Below are 19,812 nucleotides of genomic sequence, written 5' to 3'. Positions count from 1 at the left end.
ACCTGCAAGGCTTGGCCGTTTTGGCTTGCGAGGCTTTTGCCATTGGGCATCAGCTGACCGTTCTCTAATTACTTTAGCTTGCTGCAGTTTTATACCTACTACGGCCCTGGACCTTAGGCCTTGACACACAGCAATTAGCTGCTACACAACACAAGACTCAATAGTAAAGTTGTTTGTAGAGGGTCTGAAAAATATCAGACATCCCTGGAGATGCATCATCTGCCGCCTGAAATCTCCACCTCATCCCATAAATGCTCAGTTGAGTTCATGTTGTGCGAAAGTGTTTGCCTTACCGTTCTACTTAACCCTCCAGAATGGTTCTTGAACCAATTCTGGACAACAAAGACACGGTCTGTTATCCTGCTTGTATATTGTGGGTGTACATGAAGGACTGCAAATGACATGATCAGATGGTCTAGCAGACAATGCCTAAGCCATGAGGCCATTATGTGATCACCCCCAGCCTTGCATGGTGCCTTATTGACAACTGGGGTACATGGCCTCACAGGGTCTGCACCACACGTGAACCCAAACTCCAATGATTCACATCCTCTTGCCATGAGCTTCCTAGCCAGTGTTCGTACTTATTCCTGAGATGTCCAATTTATAACTAATGCAGGTCTGGGCATTTACATGGCATATGCGTTACGTTGGGCCACCTACCCTTACCTTTTTACGTAATGCTGTCCCATGAATTTAGCACTTCAGTGTACATTCATATGTCTTTAGTGCAGACATATTTTGCATTATGCACTTGGTGGCCTTAGAGAAGGCAGGAGAAAAGTTTAGAACTGTATGTAAAATGTATTTATTAATAAATATATATTATTGCAGAGCACATGGTGATACTCTGCACTGTAGAAAGGCGTTGCATCGGGCTGTCCAGTGCACTTCGGACTATCCAGAACATGTGTGCGATGTACTTCTCACACTGGAGAGAGTAGAAGGCAAGTATTATTTTTTTATTTTTTTTCTGGCAAGAAAAAAATAGGTTTTATGGTCTTACCCTGGTAAATCCTTTTCTTTGAGTCCATAGGGGGCACATGAGGAATCATTACTGTGGGTGTAGGCTTGGCTGGCAGGCACCAAAAAAAGTTAAATTAAAACTCACGCAGTGCCTTACCTATCAATCCCTGGCCTGCCAGTTTAGTAGCAAGCCCAAGGCAGGAGCGGGTAAGGAAGAAGGAATGTACAACATACACACATAATCAGTCAAGGCAGTCGAAAACCACCCACACCACCCATAAAGGCAGCCCCCCCCCCCAGCAAGACAGGAGTGAGAGGGAGGGTGTCCTGTGCCCCCTATGGACTCAAAGAAAAGGATATTCCAAGGTTAGACCATACATCCTATTTTTTCTTTTTTGTCCACTAGGGGGCACAGGAGGAATCATTACTGTGGGGAGTTCCAAAGCTGTATCTATTAGTGGGACTGCGGAAAGGACACTACGCCCACATCCAGAGATGCAAACATGCCAAATGCGTAGAAGCAGGTAAAGGTCTGAGTGGAAGACCGAGCAGCCGCCTTACAAAGTTGCTCAGCTGAGGCTCCAGCCAAAGTGCCCACAAATCTAGTGGAATGGGCAGTAACTGTTGCCGAAGTTGGCAGGTTAGCCGTAGAGTAAGCCTGATGAATAGTCAAACTAAACCATCTGGTCAAGGTTTGTTTAGATGCTGGCCACTCTTACTTGATCGGGTCCAGCAATAAAAACAAGGAGTCAGTCTTGCAGGCATCTTTAGCACGTTTGACATATTTACAAAGCGTTCGTACTACATCCAAGAAACATTTGTATGGATTTCCTTCTGTCAAAACAGGAACCACAATCTCCTGGTTCATGTGGAACCGCGATACCAACTTGGGTGAGAACCCAAACCTAGTGCGGAGAACCTCCCTATCTGGGTAGAACACTAAATATGGAGCGCTAAGATCAGAGACTCTTCATGCTGATGAGATTTCTAGGAGAAATATGGTTTTGCAAGAAAGATAGCAGAGATCTACAGCATGTAACTGCTCAAACAGAGCCTACTGTAGGGTCCTGTGGAGGGAAGGGGTGATTAGGTTGACCAATATCAGGTCAACATGCATTGGGTCGACCCCTGCAAGTCAAAATGGCTTAGATCGACACAAGCAATTAGATCGATAATGGCTAGGTGGACAGTCAAAAGGTAGACATGGGTTTTTTACTCACTACGCTTGCCATGCTTCGGGCACGGTGCTTTACTATGCTCGGCACACTATTCTATTCTCTCTTCACAACCTAGTGGATGGTAGGGCTTGAAATACCGCCTGTCGGCTCAACCCTTCCAACCCTGTCAACCTATTTCATGTGTTGACCCAATGCGTAAAGGGGGGTTGAACATGCAAAACCCCTTGCAGGAAATTCTAGACGACATGGATGGAATAGAAGCCAGCTGGCACTGAAAAATTACTGACCGCTCCAAAACCTGGACCTTCAATGTGGGTTTCTTGAGTTAAGGTCCAGGCCGGATTGAGAAAGGCCAGAATATGTGAACAACTAAAATTTTCTGGATTAACCTTTCTGTTAAAACACCAAGTATGGTATGACTTCCACACCCTGTAGTAGACTCTAACCGAAGGAGGCTTCTGTGCCTGAAGCATGGTCTTGATCACCCTTTGAGAGAAACCTTTCTGGCTTAAGATAGCAGACTCAAGTGCAACCCTGTCAAAGCAACTCTACAGGGGTCTGGATGAAGACAGGGACCGTGAGATAGAAGATCCTGATAGAGGAGTAGACGCTATGGAATGTCGGCCAATCTGGAGCCACTAAAGTCATTTGCTCCCCTTCCGGTTGGAATTTCTAAATCACCTGTAGAAGTAGGGACAATTGGGGGGAGGGGGACACATACATCAACCTAAATGGCAAGGGAAGGGGGGTTAGTGGCCCAAAGGTCACTATAGAAGCGCTAGTGGTGCTAGTACTATTCTCACAGATAAAATGGATATTTAACAGAGTATAGACTGCTGCTTCCTACACAGGGTGTGTACCCTTGAGTTGCAAAAATAGAGATTGAGACTGCCACAAGTACAAATAGCTGCCACTTTAAGAAGCGCAGACCTACTCAGTAGATAATTCACACATTATAATTATAATATAATAATATTTATTTGAAAGGAGACTATTCATATGAAGCTTCAATTTGTAAAGTGCACTTAATTGGAACAACAATCATAGCCAAACAAGACTCACAACACATAATAAATAATTCATATAGGCTACTTGCGGCTTTCTATAATGGCTAAATAGATATAAAAGGCTTTAGATGTTCTAAAAGTTCCTCCAGAGGCAGTAACAGTGTTATAGTTACCAGTCCCGCATAATTGTAAATGCCAAATGGCTGTAAAGATGTTACACTCTTTTAGTATTGGTGTTAGGTCTTTAGTATTGGCAAATTTGGAATTTGCAATTACTGGTAACTTTACTGCCCCTGGAGGAACTTTTAAAACATCTAAAGCCTCTTATAGCTATTTAGCCATTATAGAAAGCCGCAAGTAGCCTATATGAATTATTTGCTATGTGTTGTGAGTCTTGTTTGTCTATGATTGTTGTTCCAATTAAGTGCACTTTACGAATTGAAGCTTCATATGAATTGTCTTCTTTTTAATAAATATTATATTATAAATGATTTTAATGCGTGAATAATTTACCTGTGAAGCCTTTCCCACTTGCGGGAGCGTGAATACATTAGAGCGTATTCGACCATGTTGAACATAGCTACCATCGATCCCAGTACTTTCATTCAAGCATGAACAGACACCCTGTGCATCTGCAGCAGATGGGGAGGGGGGGGTCAATCAGAGGAGGAGCAGAGTAACGGACCCCCGTTCTCTATTCTAGGCAAATACTCGGGTTAAGCAGTTCTACCTGGTAATTTGCCTTTCAACATGGGTTTTTTGGCAGTGAGAATGGGTCAACTTGTGTCTGCATACCCAGGTCTCAAATTCGGGTAAAAAGAAGGGTTTTACGCGTTTATGAGATCCGTATACAGACACCCGTTTACACTGCAAAAAACCTGTGTTAAAAGGCAAATTACTGGGTCGAAATGCTAGACCCGTGAATTTGCCTTGCAGTGAGAATGGGGTATAAAACTACTGGCAATTCCCAGGGATGGGGGAGGAGCCACAGGCTAACTACCTCCATATCAGATGCTAAAATCCTAGGGAACCTGCATGCCTACCCTGCTGCACTGCCCTGGTGGTCTATTGAGGAGATACAGGCCACTAGGTCTACACTGCGTCTGCCTCCTCCCCCACCCCACAATCCCAAGATGCGTAGAGGGATCGCTGCTACAAGTAGCTCCGGTAATACTCGCCCCCCAGATTTGGATGGGGGTAAGCCATGGGGAGGGCCAATCTTGTGCTGGTTCTGCCATCTCCCCGCTGGGTGTTGGAGCAGCAGCACCCTGCGACCTAATCCCCAAAGGCGCCGCTCAGTGTAAAAATAATTAAATAATAAAATATAGAATTTTACAGAAAGAAAAACTGTGAGAGCCAGAATCCAGAATCTGCCATAGCACCAAAAGAAAAAAAACTGGTGGACTTGGGGGCAGGGTATAGGGGATTTGGGAGGTCAAGCACTGTGGGAGTTTTAATTTAATTCGGTACTCTTTACCTAGAAGGGCGCCCACAATTTTGATCGTGGGCATCGTTAGGGAAAAAAATCGCATGCGATGCGACCGACGCGCTGACCGCGATTTCCCATAGGGAACAATGTTAAATGTCCCAATTGACCCGATTTTCCTGTTCAAAGGCCCAATTGACCCGATTTTCCATAGGGAACAGTGTTAAATGGCCCACAGAGGCCAAATAGGCACCCTGAAGTGTGAAATGGCCCCCCCAATTGTTAACGCCACCCCACGATCAACGTCAACCCGAAGCGTGGCGAACGCAGCGGTACGCGTCCTACGACCTTTTCATACCCCCACTATCCACGTCGGCGTGGAGTTGAGAATAGAAAGTGTGGCGAGCGCAGCGGACAGCTGTGAAGCCCGCGAGGGGACGCGTATACCTGTGAAGGTGTCCGCGTCCCCTCGCGGGGCTCGCTGCGCTCGCCACGCTTCGGGCTCGGTGCACTTTCTATTCTCCACGCCGACGTGGATAGTGGGGGTATGAAAAGGTCGTGGGGGGGGCCATTTCACACTTCAGGGTGCCTATTTGGCCTCTGTGGGCCATTTAACATTGTTCCCTATGGAAAATCGGGTCAATTGGGACATTTAACATTGTTCCCTATGGGAAATCGCGGTCATCGCGTCGGTCGCATCACATGCGATTTTTTAGTACATGCGATGCCCGCGATGGGCGCCCTTCTAGGTAAAGAGTACCTTTAATTCTTTTGGTGCCTGCCAGCCAATTCCCACAGTAATGACTCTTCCTGTGTCCCATAATAGATGAAAAATAAAATTAAAATAAATACATCTATTTCTATTTATCCTTATTTCTGATTCATTTGATCAGTAAGCTTTTTTAATTATTCCTTTCAGGTTCTTTGGAAGACTGGGATGCAGCGGTTTTGAAAATTGAAACTAGATTGTCACGTGTCAAAGAGCAACGTGCAAAGGTCAGGTGCAAGTGTCAGTGGACATGTTTGTCTCCCTATCACTTCATATGGCTGTACTGATTTAATGGGCTTGTTAATATAAAAGTTCTCTTCTGTCCTGTTCTCTACAGGCTGCCGAAAAAGAAGCAATGCTTGCTAGGCAAGAAGAAGAGAAGGCTGAACAGAGGAAAAAGACACGAGCAGAAAAGAAATCTGGAAAGAAAGTAAAAAAGGTGAAGCCTGGAGATAAACGCAAAGCAGAGGAGGAGTGTGAAGATGAAGAGTGGGGAGAGGAGCCAGGTGAGCTTTTCCTACTTTTTTGTTAACAATTTTGCTAGAATGTAAATAGTTTTTTTGTTACTGGAAAACAAGAAAATGATCCAGCACTATGCAGAGCATAATATGCTCTGTAACTCCATATACAGAGCATACATTTTTAAATTGGCTGCCTGATCTTAGTCAAACAGGTAGCCACTGAGGATACTATGGCAGAAGTTCCAAAGTGGTCCTTAATTACGTATACATACAAGTTTGCATTTCTGCATTACAGCAGAGCGGCCCAGTAAGAAGCAGAAAGGTGATGCAGCAGTTGAAGACCACGAGCTAGAACATATGGAGACTGAAATAGGGCTATTTGGCAGAAGCACCTCCACTACGGTCCAGTCAGCAGCCAAGCAGAAGCCCCCCGCAGCAAAGGAACCGCTCAGGGTGCCTCGTGACGTTAATAAGGACAATGTAACTGTGTTTGTCAGCAACTTGTCCTACAATATGCATGACCCAGAGCAGCAGCTTAGGAATGTTTTCTCTGGCTGCGGTGAAATCTCCCAAGTCCGAATAGTCTATACTACCAAAGGCTTCTTCCGTGGGTACGCTTATGTTGAATTTATAGACGAAAAAGGTGCTCTGGATGCAATGAAACTGGATCGGCAAGGGGTCGACGGGAGACCCATGTATGTTTCGCCTTGTGTGGACAAGAACAAGAATCCAGACTTTAAGGTGGGTTTAACATTATAATATTTGGGGATCCCAAGTTCATGGTAGGTGTGTAATGGTGTACACTGAGGTTATTGGTGAATGTGGGGGCTCATCGAGGGGGTACTTTTTGGCAAAGCCTTCCCAGCGGCCTGTGTCCTGCTGCAATCAATTCATTGGAGTCTTTCCACAGTCATTCATGATAATAAAAGGTAAGGAACAGGTGATAAAATGAAACTATGATTTGAGGTACATTGGAATCTAGCCAACACTTTTTTGATGTTGCTTTAAATCTTCTCTTGTTTTGTAGGTTTCCAGCTTTGGTTTGGATAGGGAAAGCACAATTTACATCTAATCAGAGTCACAGCATTACATAGTATTTCAGGAGATGCGTGTTGATTTTGTGTGAGGCAGTAATTGGTAATTGGTCAGGGCAGGGATGCATGTGATGGAGCAGTATGATTATAAAGTTGCTGTAGCTGGGTACACAAACAGCGTGGGCCAGCTTGCCTGCTGTTATAGTTACTACCTAAAGAGGGTGTGGGCGCTAGCCCGATAATCTATAGATGCTGCATATTTAATTGTGTTGACTGAGACTTATGAAGCTGTGTGATAGCGATGTGTGAATTGTACTAATACTGTGAGTAAGGCAATCACACGGCTCTGGAGGTGGGTTATTAAATACATGTATTAATTATACCATCTGATTAGAAGCTATTAGAAATTAGCAGGTAGAGGCTTTATTTAAAACATTTATGTGTAGTAACACAACAAATCGAGTCACAGTGAGCTACATATCAAATATAAATACATATAAAAATAAATGTATAATTATATAACAGTCCAGCTCAATATCATGGATTGATTGTATGTATGTACTGTGTGTGTGTGTTTGTATGTATGTATGTGTATATATATATATATATATATATATATATATATATATATATATATATATATATATATATATATATATATATATATATATATATATATATATATATATATACACAGGGGGCCCAGCACTCACTACAACAAACTAACTCACCTTAACATTCAAATAATCAATAAATAAATAATGGGGTTTTAGTTCATGAATTGATCAATGCATTTAAGCTTGCAGCCCATCGCCAAGGGACCCCATTTCACTGCAAGTCCTACACTAACTGGTTTTCTTGGGAACCTGGCACCTGCTTACACATCATAGCTAAAATGAACATGTGTTTTTTCTCTGGGTTAATGCTCAACTGCCAAGTAACATGGCTTTTATAAGGTGAGACAATCCCAAACACAGCACCTGAATTAGTATTAAAGGGGCAGCTGTCACAGGTTTCAGGTAAATGAGCTTATCAAGGGTGCATGAGAAAGCTATGATCACAGTAACAGAGGTTGATTAAAAATCAACCCAAATATATAGATACAGAAGTACCAACACACTCGCCATTCCTAGGAATGGGGTGCAAACAGCTTTCTCATGCACCCTTGATAAGCTCATTTACCTGAAACCTGTGACAGCTGCCCCTTAAATACTAATTCAGGTGCTGTGTTTGGGATTGTCTCACCTTATAAAAGCCATGTTACTTGGCAGTTGAGCATTAACCCAGAGAAAAAACACATGTTCATTTTAGCTATGATGTGTAAGCAGGTGCCAGGTTCCCAAGAAAACCAGTTAGTGTAGGACTTGCAGTGAAATGGGGTCCCTTGGCGATGGGCTGCAAGCTTAAATGCATTGATCAATTCATGAACTAAAACCCCATTATTTATTTATTGATTATTTGAATGTTAAGGTGAGTTAGTTTGTTGTAGTGAGTGCTGGGCCCCCTGTGTTTGTATTTACTAGTGTGTGGTCACAGGCCACCGCACCCCACCCTGGGATGTGGGTGCTGTTTGCACCCCATTCCTAGGAATGGCGAGTGTGTTGGTACTTCTGTATATATATATATATATATATATATATATATATATATATATATATATATATATATATATATATATATATATATACAGCTTGTGTGTCTTATGTATGATACTCTGTAGCAAACTGGAAGCAAAATGTATTTCATTTGATTGAAAAGCTCCAAACCATTCATCTTACAACAGTGTTCTTTGAATGTAACACATGGACTATAGAGCTATTACACTGAATAAGTATACACCATATATATATAGGAATTAAAATGCATTCATATAGGTTTAGTAGTTTAAATTTCTTTCACTTTATTCACGTATTTCAACAGTTTTAAGAATTACATAATAAAATGTATGTTTTAAACTTAGTGGTCCCTATGCTACTTTTAAGTTTAGGTCACCATATGATGAATCCTAAGTTTATATTGTAAAAAGCAGACCATAATTCTCATTCTTGTAAACCTCTTCGCAGAAGACATGGTTGCTCTTCTGAGAACTTAAAACGCCAACAATAATAGAAACTTGAACTTGCAATATTGCAGAAATTTAATGAATTCCAATCTGACTTTCTCAGGTGTTCAAATACAGTTCAGTGTTGGAGAAACACAAGCTGTTTGTGTCTGGGTTACCATATTTCTGTACCAAAGAAGAGCTGGAAGAAATCTTTAAGGAACATGGCACTATTAAAGAGATACGTCTTGTAACCAATCGTTCCGGGAAGTCGAAGGTAAGTCATTTGAGTGCGGCCATGCTATAACCCTTTGAGTGCCGACATCTCTGTGAGAGATGTGCAAAATATCAGCAAAACGTCTCACATTTGTTATATAAATTCAAATAAAAAATGTTTTGTTTAAAAAAAAAAAAAAAATGTTTCCTATATAATGTAAACATTACAGGTCATTATGATTAATACAAATGTTTGCTTGGCAATTTTCGCACCTATTTTGACAAATTCACTAGGCAATTAAATGGTTGAACAGTGCAGCAGAGGTTTGAAATTCCAGAAATACTATCTTGTTCCACTTCACCTTTCTGCCATTCAGCACATTGCTCATTTACAAATTACTAGAATAGAGCTGGAACACCAACTGTAAATTTTATAGTGGTGCAGTTTGTAGTTGGGGTAGGACTGGGAAAGTAAAGCTAGGTACATATCTATACAATCCATGTCTCTTTTAACCGTTTGGGCGACTGTACCCCCGTCGGACTGTCCACAAACAACAGCCGATCACGCGCGTACACACCTGTACAATTTTACTTGCGACGTCCGATGTACTCCCGTCCAAACAGTCGCAAGAAAAAGATTGTACCACTGTACACACACTCTCGATTTGGGCTTTTGACACGATATATATGAACAAAATTATCATAATGGGCTGGGTTAAGGGCATACCGAAACAAAGAGGCGTGAGTACAGAACCTAAACAGAAGTGACGGGGTACGCGTCTAAAAATTAGTCAGCCTGCAAGGTGACTAAACTTCTATATAGAAATGCCGGTCTGGTCCCGCAGTTAAAATATAGACGCTGACTAGTCACCTCCACACATGATTTATTAAAGTGTGTGTTCTGAATGCAATGTACTTATTATACTACATTGCAGCAACTAGTGTAGTTCATTATTTGTGACTCACCCCAGTCTATTACTATATACTTACATATAGACTAGGGTGAGTCACAAATAATGAACTACACTAGTTACACTATTATAAGTACATTGCATTCAGAACGCACACATGAATAAATCATGTGTGGAGGTGACAGGGTTAATGTAGTTCACGGAGCCGCGGCTCCGCTGCTCATGATATATCAGGCTGTCACAACATAAAGGAATTTGAGAGGCACAAGCAGACAGACAATAGCCCTTAAAATGGCTAAGGCAGTGGTTCCCAAACTTTTTGGGATCACGGCACCCTAGAGTATCAGATTTTTTTTCATGGCACCCCTAGGCAAAAAATTAGATACCAAAAACTTCAGAAAAAAATATTAAATTAAATAAAGTTGCGCTTATATGTCCTCTTTAGGTCCAGTTATGTGAGTAATGAGGAACATGATTCACTTCTGTTTATCCACATGTTATAATTGGCAGTCACAAGTACTGATTTTCCTTATTACTTTGACCATATATCATTTGAATTTGTCCTGGACCACCAACCCAGGGCACCCCTGCAAGTGCTCCGCGGCACCCCTGGGAGCCACGGCACACAGTTTGGGAACCACTGGGCTAAGGATAATACAAGGCACAGTTGCTAATATTTCAATATGCATTACATAATGGGGGTTATTCTAGTCCATTCTTTCTGACAAAATCCTTCTTAGATGGACAAAACCATGTGCACTGCGGGTGGGGCAGATATAACTTGTGCAGAGAGAATTAGATTTGGGTGGGGCTTTTCTTCAAAGTGAGATCTATATTGAAGTGTAAAATCATGCAGTCAGTATTTTCCCTGCACAGAAACAAAATAACTCACCCAAATCTAATTCTCTCTGCACATGTTAAATCTGCCCCCCTGCAGTGCACATGGTTTAGTTAATCTAAGAAGGATTTTGTCAGAAAGAATGAACTAGAATAAACCCCAATGTGACACACACGGAGCACCAAACTTCTATAAAGCCGGGTATGCGACTAGTCAGTTTGCGGTAGTCACCCTGCCAAACTGCTATAAAGCGGGGTATGCAAGTATAGTCAGTTTGCGGTAGTCACCCTGCCAAACTGCTATAAAGCCGGGTATGCGAGTATAGTCGGTTTGCGGTAGTCACCCTGTAGTCGCATACCCGGCTTTATAGCCGTTTGGTGCTCCGTGTGTGTCACATTATGTAATGCATATTGTTTTGTAATAGATACATTAACAGGAATTTAGATTAAGTTCCCCCAATAAACCCCCCAGCAGCTGCTGTGTAATAACTCGTAATTCTATGGGGGGGATCTGCCGGGAGAACAACAAAATTAATTGCAAATTAATTAATATTTAAATATTAGCACCGATAATACAGCCTATCCGGTTCCTAGTGACCGGATAGGCTGTATTATCAGTGCTAATATTTCAATATGCATTACATAATGTGACACACGGAGCACCAAACTGCTATAAAGCCGGGTATGCGCCGATCCTTCAGAAAATGCCTAAATATTTCCTCCTTGCATTTGCAATTAATTTTTGCAGATCCACACTCTGTTAAATAAATAAATATATATCTTGCTAACTTGAGCCTGGACATATATATTTATATATGAGGGGATATAAATAACAGAGCTACCGCAGTTAATGTGAATTTTCCCGACAACGTAGCAGCTGCTGGTGGTTTATTGGGGGAACTTAATCTAAATTCCTGTTAATGTGGCTATTACAAAACAATATGCATTACATAATATGACACACACGGAGCACCAAACTGCTATAAAGCTGGGTATGCGACTAGTCAGTTTGCGGTAGTCTCCCTGCCAAACTGCTATAAAGCCGGGTATGCGACTACAGGGTGACTACCGCAAACTGACTATACTCGCATACCCGACTTTATAGCAGTTTGGCAGGGTGACTACCGCAAACTGACTAGTCGCATACCCGGCTTTATAGCAGTTTGGTGCTCCGTGTGTGTCACAATATGTAATGCATATTGAAATATTAGCAACTGTGCCTTGTATTGTCTGTCTGCTTGTGCCTCTTAAATTCCTTTATGTTGTGACAGCCTGATATATCATGAGCAGCGGAGCCGCGGCTCCGCAAACTACATTAACCCTGTCACCTCCACACATGATTTATTCATGTGTGCGTTCTGAATGCAATGTACTTATTATAGTGTAACTATATCTGTAGGAGAGATCATGTAGCTATGGAACGCCCACATGGGCGTTCCAGCTTTGGCAGTATAGTCGCAAGGACGGCAGCATATCGATCGAACGTGCGTACACACTGCACTTTTGTTCCTATATGAGGCCGTCCTGTCAGATGAAAATTAAACAGCAAAGAACCGTCGACCGACCGAGTATGGACGGTCAAGACAGTTTTTTGCCGTTTATCGCTCGTACGGGATGGAACGGAAGAACGGCCCGACAATTGTAAATATGTGTACCCAGCTTAATACTACAAAAAAATACAAACTCAGGCCTTTTGGGGATTGACTTTGAGAACATTGTTCATATCCATCTCTCAGGCAATGCATGAGTCACAAAGAGAAATGATCCGAAACTGAATAAGAATCAACTTTAATGGGCAAGTATACTTGCGTATACTAGGAATTTGTTGCGGAGTACAGTGCAGCCAGAGTAGCAAAAATAATACATTTGTCACATAAAAAAGGCGTTACATCATGAAAGAAAAAAAAAAGCGAAAATCGAAAGCATAAAACCGTAAGATATTATGATAGTAGATGGGGCAGGGCACAGGGGAAGGTATACTGGTAGGATTTAAAAGTCTGTACAGCTTAGGAGTTCAGAAGGCACACAGCGGAGTTGTAGAAACTATTTAGGCTTCTGTTGGACTTGGACGGAATAGCCCTTTACTTCCTTCTCGAGGTGTGATGGATCCTTGGCACGTTTTTTTTAGCTCTGGCCAGGTACAGATCGTAAATCGATGATAGGCGCGTTCCGATGATCCTCTCCACAGTTTTAACTATTTTTGGAGCCTTTGCTTATCACTCGCGCTGGCTGATTAATACCAGACGATTAGCGAGGAGCACAGTGGTGACTCAATAATCCTGGAATAGAAGAGAAACCTGAGCTTCTGAGGGATGCTGTACTTCTTGAGTTGTCTCAGGAAGAACAGGCGTTGTTGTGCCTTTTTAATGATGGCATCCACGCTCGAGTTCTATTTGAGGTCCCGGGAGATGGTGGTCCCCAGGAACTTGAAGGAGTCAACTATTGACACAACGCTGCCGCCAATAGTGAGTGGAAGTATGGTGGCTGCCTTTCTCCTAAAGTCAATGATCATCTTGACAGTTTTGTGCAGGTTAAGCTCCAGGTTGTTCTGACTTCACCACTGGGCTAACAGTGCCTCTTCGTCCCTGTAGTCCAATCCATCACCATCCTTAATGAGGCCGATGACTGTCTTATCATCGGCGAACTTTAGGATCTTGACTAATTGGGACACCGAGACACAGTCGCTGGTACACAGGGCGAAGAGGGAGACAGAATGCAGCCTTGGGGGGCCCCGTGCTGGTGAGCCGCACTTGCGAGGTGAATTTTCCGGCTCGGACTTTGTCGGAAAAGAGCCAGGTGGTCAATTATCCAGGAGCATCAGGGATCCCAAGGTTTAGTAGTTTGGGGCGGAGGATGCTGGGAACAGTGGTATTAAAGGCCAGGCTAAGTCTACAAACAGGACCCTTACATATGTGCCTGGGGCGTCCAGGTGCTGGAGTGAGTAGTGCAGGCCTAGGTTGACTGCGTCTTCAAGGAGTGGTTTGCCCGATAGGCAAACTAAAGGGGGTGCAGTAGGGGGTCAGTCATAGATTTCAGACCGACCAGCACAAGGCATTCAAACGCTTTCATGGCCACTGGCGTCAGTGCGACTGGCCTGTAGTCATTCATGCTCGTGTTGTTGGGTTTCTTGGGGACTGGTACGATTACAGAGCATTTGAGACAGGACTGAAGGCTGCGATGCTCCAGGGACATATTTAGTATCTTGCAGAAAATGAGAGCTAGCTAGCGCAGACTCAGAGGGTGCATGGTGACAGTCCGTCAGGGACGGCAGCCTTCCTGGGCTTGGCCCACTTGAATTTTTCCTCCACCTCCTTGGGGGAGAACTGTAGAGCTGGGGCAGGGTTGCTAGTGGAGTGAGTTAGCAGAGGGGGGAGGTTAAGATCGCAGGGTGCATCCTTTTCGAACTTGCAGTAGAAGAGGTTCAGGTCCTCTGATGTTCTGGTGTATGTCGGAGGTCTTGGGTGTCTTACTACAGTTAGTGACGGCATGCAGTCCCCTCCATACAGCTGCGGGGTCAACGGTGGTTAGGTTGGCTGTCAATTTTGATGTCTGAGAATTGTTTCTTTGCCTGCCTGATTTCCTTTGTGAGGGAGTTCCTGGGATGGTTGTATGCCACTCTGTCGGCACTTCTGAAGGCCACTTCCTTAGCTCGAAGTAGTTCCCTGAGCTGAGCACTGAAACAAGGCTTGTATGCACAGTCACTGCCTATGTCAGCTACTTCGAAGATATGTATCGGTCAGGTCGTTTAGGTCGGAGCCTGAGGCTTCGAATGCGCCCCAGTCCGTGCTGTCAAAGTAGGCCTGCAGTTTTAGTTTGGCCTTGTTTGTCCATTTATTGACAGTCTTGATGGCTGGCTTAGCCACCTTCAGCTTCTGCTTGTAGGTGGGGAGGAGGTGGATGAGGTAGTGGTCAGATAGGCCAAGAGCGGCGTGGGGGGATCGCCCAGAATGCGGATTTGACTGTGGAGTAACAGTGGTCAAGAATCCGCCTGTCTCTGGTGGGGCACAAAACTAGTTGTCTGTATTTGGGTAGCTCCTGGCTTAAGTTGTTCCTGTTAAAGTCCCCAAGCACCAGGACCAGCGAGTCAGGTAATTTTAGCTCCAGATATGTTGGCAGCCAGATGGGGGATGGCGTCGACTGCAGTGGCTTGAGGTTATATAGACACACCCCGGAGGATGATGGAGGCAAACTCTCAGAGGGAATAGAAGGGTTTGCAGAGTATGCTAAGCGACTCCAGGTTGGGGCTGCATGATTTGCCAAGTATCGTGACGTCCGAGCACCATCTGTCGCTGATGTAAAAGCAGATACCATCTCCTTTGGACTTGCTCGGGAGTTCCATGGAGCGATCGGCCCTGAAGAGACTAAAACCAGGCAGGGAAACAAGGGGGTCCGTGATGCTGATGTCAGTCCATGTCTCCGTGAAGCAGAGGACTGACGTGCCTGCAATTCAAGACCTAGCACTGCTAAGGAGGGACAACGCGTCAATCTTGTTGACAAACAAGCACACGTTCAACAGCAGAATCGAGGGGAGTGCTGACCAGTGACCTCTGTGCCATCTCACTAGGACTCCCGCAAGGCCTCGGGACGCAGAGGCGTCTTATCGTGTTAGTATTGCTGTTAGTGGTGCAGTGGGCAACGTTATGTCCTTGGGGGAGGTTGATGGATGTAGCGCCAATAGTAGCGCGGCGGGCAATGTTCAGTCCATGGGGGAAGTTGATGGGTGGGACAGCTGCATTGACGTCGATGATTGGTCTGGTGAAAGCGGTGCAGTCAGGGTTAACAGCGCTGACTGGGTGGCAGGACAGAGACAGGGACAGTGCTGGTCCTTACCGTGGATGCCTCTGTAGACAGTCTCCGCATAGGTGTTCCTTGGGTTCTGCTCTTGCTGGGTGAGAGGGCGGGAGGGGCCAGGGCCACCTCCGACAGCCCCTACCAACCTTTCACCCAGCAAGAGCAGCCCCCAGAGGAACGCCTATGCAGAGACAGCGTTAGCTCTATATTCACTTTTCCTTAACACATGGACCTATTAATGCTCTGCGATGGCTGTTATGTGAGCAGTCCCTAAGAAAGCGGAAACCTTTCATTTTAATACATTCATAAATCTTAATTTTACACACCTGAAACCAGAAAGGCTAACCTACACTCCTCAAAATTACTTATTTGCTGCAGTTCTACAGTGATCCTAAATATAAACATATAAGGAACATTTAATAGTGTTAACAATGGATTGTGCAAAGCCACATTGCACATACTGCAGTCCAATATTTTTTTGCAATTCAGTCTGTTTTAAATGTTTAAATTTAATTGTAATTTTTTATGGTTTTAAATAAATGTTGAACGATGTTAATGTTCTTATTTTAAAGTGGCTCACCATTGGATCTACTAGCACTAGGGCTGTTGGGCCTGACTAGATGTTTGACCTGAAAGGGTTAACATAATGTCTTAATGGACTTTTCTATGAATGTTACTTTATATGAGTTTACTCCCTTTTTTTTTTTTCTTTAAATTTTTAGAGAATGGCATATGTTGAATATGAAAATGAGGCCCAGGCTTCAAAGGCTGTAAACAAGTTAGATGGCACAATAATTAAGGATCACAAAATTAATGTGGCAATTAGTAATCCTCCAATGAGAAAACGGACAGGTGAAACTGCGTTTTCATCAATGCCTATGGTTCCACGACAAACATATGGAGCGTAAGTATAACATATTGGCTTTGTTTAATCTTCAGTCTCTCCCAGAAAATTTCTGGGCATGCCACGGATAAGTAGGTGTGCGCCAGTGGTGCCTCCAGCTGTGCACCACCTCTAGGAGCACGCACATCCCTTACATTGCTACACCCCACTGTCACATACCTGCCCCCATTGCATACCTCCCCGGGGCTTCCCTGCGGCTGTCCCTGCTGAAGCCAGGCCCTGCTCGGGAAGTTCTGGGCCCCTTTGGAGCCCCTGGGCATTCATGTGTTCGGACGGTAGCCCCACGGGAGCAGGGGCTGTTGCAGAAGATCAGTGGCTGCAGCTTAAGTGGTGAGTATTTCTGGTAGGTTTGTCCTGCCCCAGAAAAACCCACCACTCAAGGGGTTAAACATAATTGTGGACGATATTAATTGTATGCAATTCCTTAATATAACTTCTAGCACACATCTAATGTACTGATTTTGCTCCGAGCTGCACATGAGATTTTGCACCTGTTTGTGAGCTAGCTGTGGGAGAGAGTTGATGCATTAGGCTGATGCGCTATGAGGGGAGGGGGGATTTGCACTCCCACACTTTGGCATCTGATACGTTAATGCATCTTGGTACAGCAGCTTCCATGATTTTCCTTGGTAAAGAGGCAAAGCAGAACACTTTCTAACCAAATGTATTGTGCAAGTGTGATACATTTATCTCCTAGTATCAGCGTTCCCCAATTTTAAAACCCCAAATTAAGTGGTTTCCAAAAGCATTTATTGCATATAACAAAAAAAGTACTTTCTGGTGACTTCTGATAAATGGGGGCTACAGTGTTTGGAAGGTGATCATAACTTGCAGTATTGCTACTGAAAGTAGTCTCTCTTTGGTTAACAGAAGGGGTAAAGGAAGAACCCAGGTTGCTCTTGTACCACGCTCACTACATCGCCAGAATGCACCAACCACAAAAACAGAAAATGGTACCCCTCAACTACCACAGACTTCCACTGGTGCTGAAGGAGAACCTCGAAAAATGTCCAATGCAGACTTTGCCCGGATGCTGCTCCAGAAGTGATTATTTAGAAAGAGAAGCCCCAGTCCGTACAATGGGAAAATGTGAACAAGTCGATGATACCCTTTGTGTCCTTATTCATGACTGTAGCTGCTCACAGCTCCTCTGAATGACTGAACTGCAGAATCTGCCCTGTAGGGCTCTAGAGTTGGGGATTAATACGTACAGTTCTGTTTTCTTTTCTAGTTCCTATTCTGATTTACCTTTTTATTTTTTTTAATAGCACAGACTGTAGGCTTCCTCATTTCCCTCATATTGAGGCAGGCAAGGCAATGTAGGAGCAGCTAATATCGGTCTGTTTGGGTATGTTTTTACACCTGTTGCGGATTGTTTATTGATCACATATTGTTGCAAAGGTCACAATGGAACAAACCCAAAATGGGCATTTTATGTTTTTTCCCTTATTTCATGTTTTTGTTTTTCCCTGTGAAATTTACAATATGTTTGCATTGGACAAAACTGGATTAAAACATTTGCTATTCCTATGCCATTCTAACTTTGTGTGCACTTTGCAGTTATTATGCAGTCTCATGTTAATGAGCGTTGTGGTATGGGGTTCCGACAGTCTGGATCCGACTGCCCGGACTCAGACAGCATGGTGAGCGCAACAAAGCCCCTTGCGGGCTCGCTGCGCTCACCACGCTGCGGGCACGGTGGCTCGCTACACGAGCCACCTATTCTATTCTCCCTCTATGGATGTCGTGGACCCCCACGAGGGAAAATAGCGGGTGGCCGTCGGGCACCCGGCTGTAGGCGTTTTGACAGACGGGATCCCGACGTCGGGACCGCTTCCGGCACCCGTTAATGAGGAGGTATGCTTTTATGGCCTGTTTATACACCTACTGGTTTATTATCCACTATCCAAGTTATAAAGTATATATACATGTAGTATAAAGTGCACGTGTAAATTATGTCTGATTACGGTGGGCATTAGCAGATTATTGATGCCATGCAATATTAACTTTTTCCCACGTCTTTGTTGCTAATCGGTGCTCTGGTAAATGAAAGTACCTATTCGGAGACAACCCTAAAATAATGTATTTCCTCTGAAGTACTACAGCTCTGTAGGTACTTTAAGGATATAATATTTTCATAAAGCAAAGCATCATTTGAATGTGCTACACTTCATTAATATCAATTTAGGAAGAGTAGAACATGCATCTATATGACTGCTAACTTGGCAGATGGCTGAATGTTCTTGTACATGTGCAGTGCACATTAAAAACGGCTTTCTGTAAAGTAAACCAACCTAATGTGTTAGAAGGTAGCCTTAAGGGTTAAGTAACACAGGGTCCCATTGCATCTGGTACACACAGGTATTTTTAATGTGAAAGGAGTGGACTACAATTGGGGGGAAATGGTTTCTAGAGAAAATACTAATATTGCATCACTGGAAATATCCACCATAACAATTAAACCCAAAATACAGGTTTTGTCTACAAAAAGAGCACATACGGTTTACAGCAGGGGAAGTTTGACACACTTCCACGTATACCTGTAATCAAGGGTATTCTATCTTCGTTAAACATGAGATAGAAACACAATGGCAGAGTAGAGGAGACTACAACAGGTGGACAACTTTGTATGGGAAGTTCTGATAAGCTTTTGATGCCTTTTTATATGTATGTGTGATTGCTATTAGTACTTGTAATATATATCACCTTGTACAGCAAGGAGGGGGAACCTTTGGCCCTCCAGCTTTTGTTGAACTACACTTCCCAGCATACCCTGCTTTTTTGCAATTTGGCTATGCTAAAACTGTTGCAAGGCATGCTGGTATGTGTAGTTCAACAACAGCTGGAGGGCTATGCCTGTCGTACAGTATTTTAGATTCAGCTGCTGTAAGCTATATTCCACCAGTGATACAATGCATGAACATTTCTGGGTGACACACAAGCACGTTCTGGGCAGTACTGGGCACTTCCACACTGCACGCATCCAGACATGGCTGTAGCTCCAATATTGTCTAAAACCATATTAGTTCAGTGACGAACAGGAGTAGGTGAAAAATAAAAAAACTCCGTTTCAGTAGCATGAAGAACCTTCTTGTATTTTACTACACTAGATAATGCAAAGCAAACTTTTTTTATTTATTTTTTTATCTGTTTTAAAGATATTCTTGTTAGATCCAAAAAATGCAGATGCTGTATAAAAACTGTTCTGACCTATTTTTTTTTTTTACTATTTAGTCCTGTAAGGACCATACAGCTATGTGTGGCAGGCTTT

General features: G+C 43.5%; 1 protein-coding gene across 2 annotated transcripts in view; it reads left to right on the top strand.

Annotated features, from left to right (window-relative positions):
- The window catches only part of SART3 (spliceosome associated factor 3, U4/U6 recycling protein), a 53,653-nt gene extending 35,571 nt beyond the window's left edge, over positions 1-18,082 (top strand). Inside the window, exons 13-19 of one of the 2 annotated variants that reach the window (XM_083145797.1) lie at positions 835-947; positions 5,497-5,573; positions 5,684-5,852; positions 6,106-6,548; positions 9,007-9,159; positions 16,360-16,541; positions 17,412-18,082. In XM_083145797.1, coding sequence (XP_083001923.1) covers positions 835-947; positions 5,497-5,573; positions 5,684-5,852; positions 6,106-6,548; positions 9,007-9,159; positions 16,360-16,541; positions 17,412-17,589 — 1,315 coding nt within the window. In that variant the 3' untranslated portion in view covers positions 17,590-18,082. Of the gene's footprint in view, positions 1-834; positions 948-5,496; positions 5,574-5,683; positions 5,853-6,102; positions 6,549-9,006; positions 9,160-16,359; positions 16,542-17,411 lie in introns of both variants that reach the window. The other variant, XM_083145789.1, reaches the window with a different exon arrangement.
- The last annotated feature ends 1,730 nt before the right edge of the window (positions 18,083-19,812 follow it).

This window comes from Crinia signifera, chromosome 1, assembly GCF_055691185.1.
Source record: "Crinia signifera chromosome 1, ASM5569118v1, whole genome shotgun sequence".
NCBI classification, from domain to species: domain Eukaryota; kingdom Metazoa; phylum Chordata; class Amphibia; order Anura; family Myobatrachidae; genus Crinia; species Crinia signifera.
The sequence above is the reverse complement of the archived record's forward strand: the minus strand, read 5'-3'. Positions and strand labels throughout refer to the sequence as shown.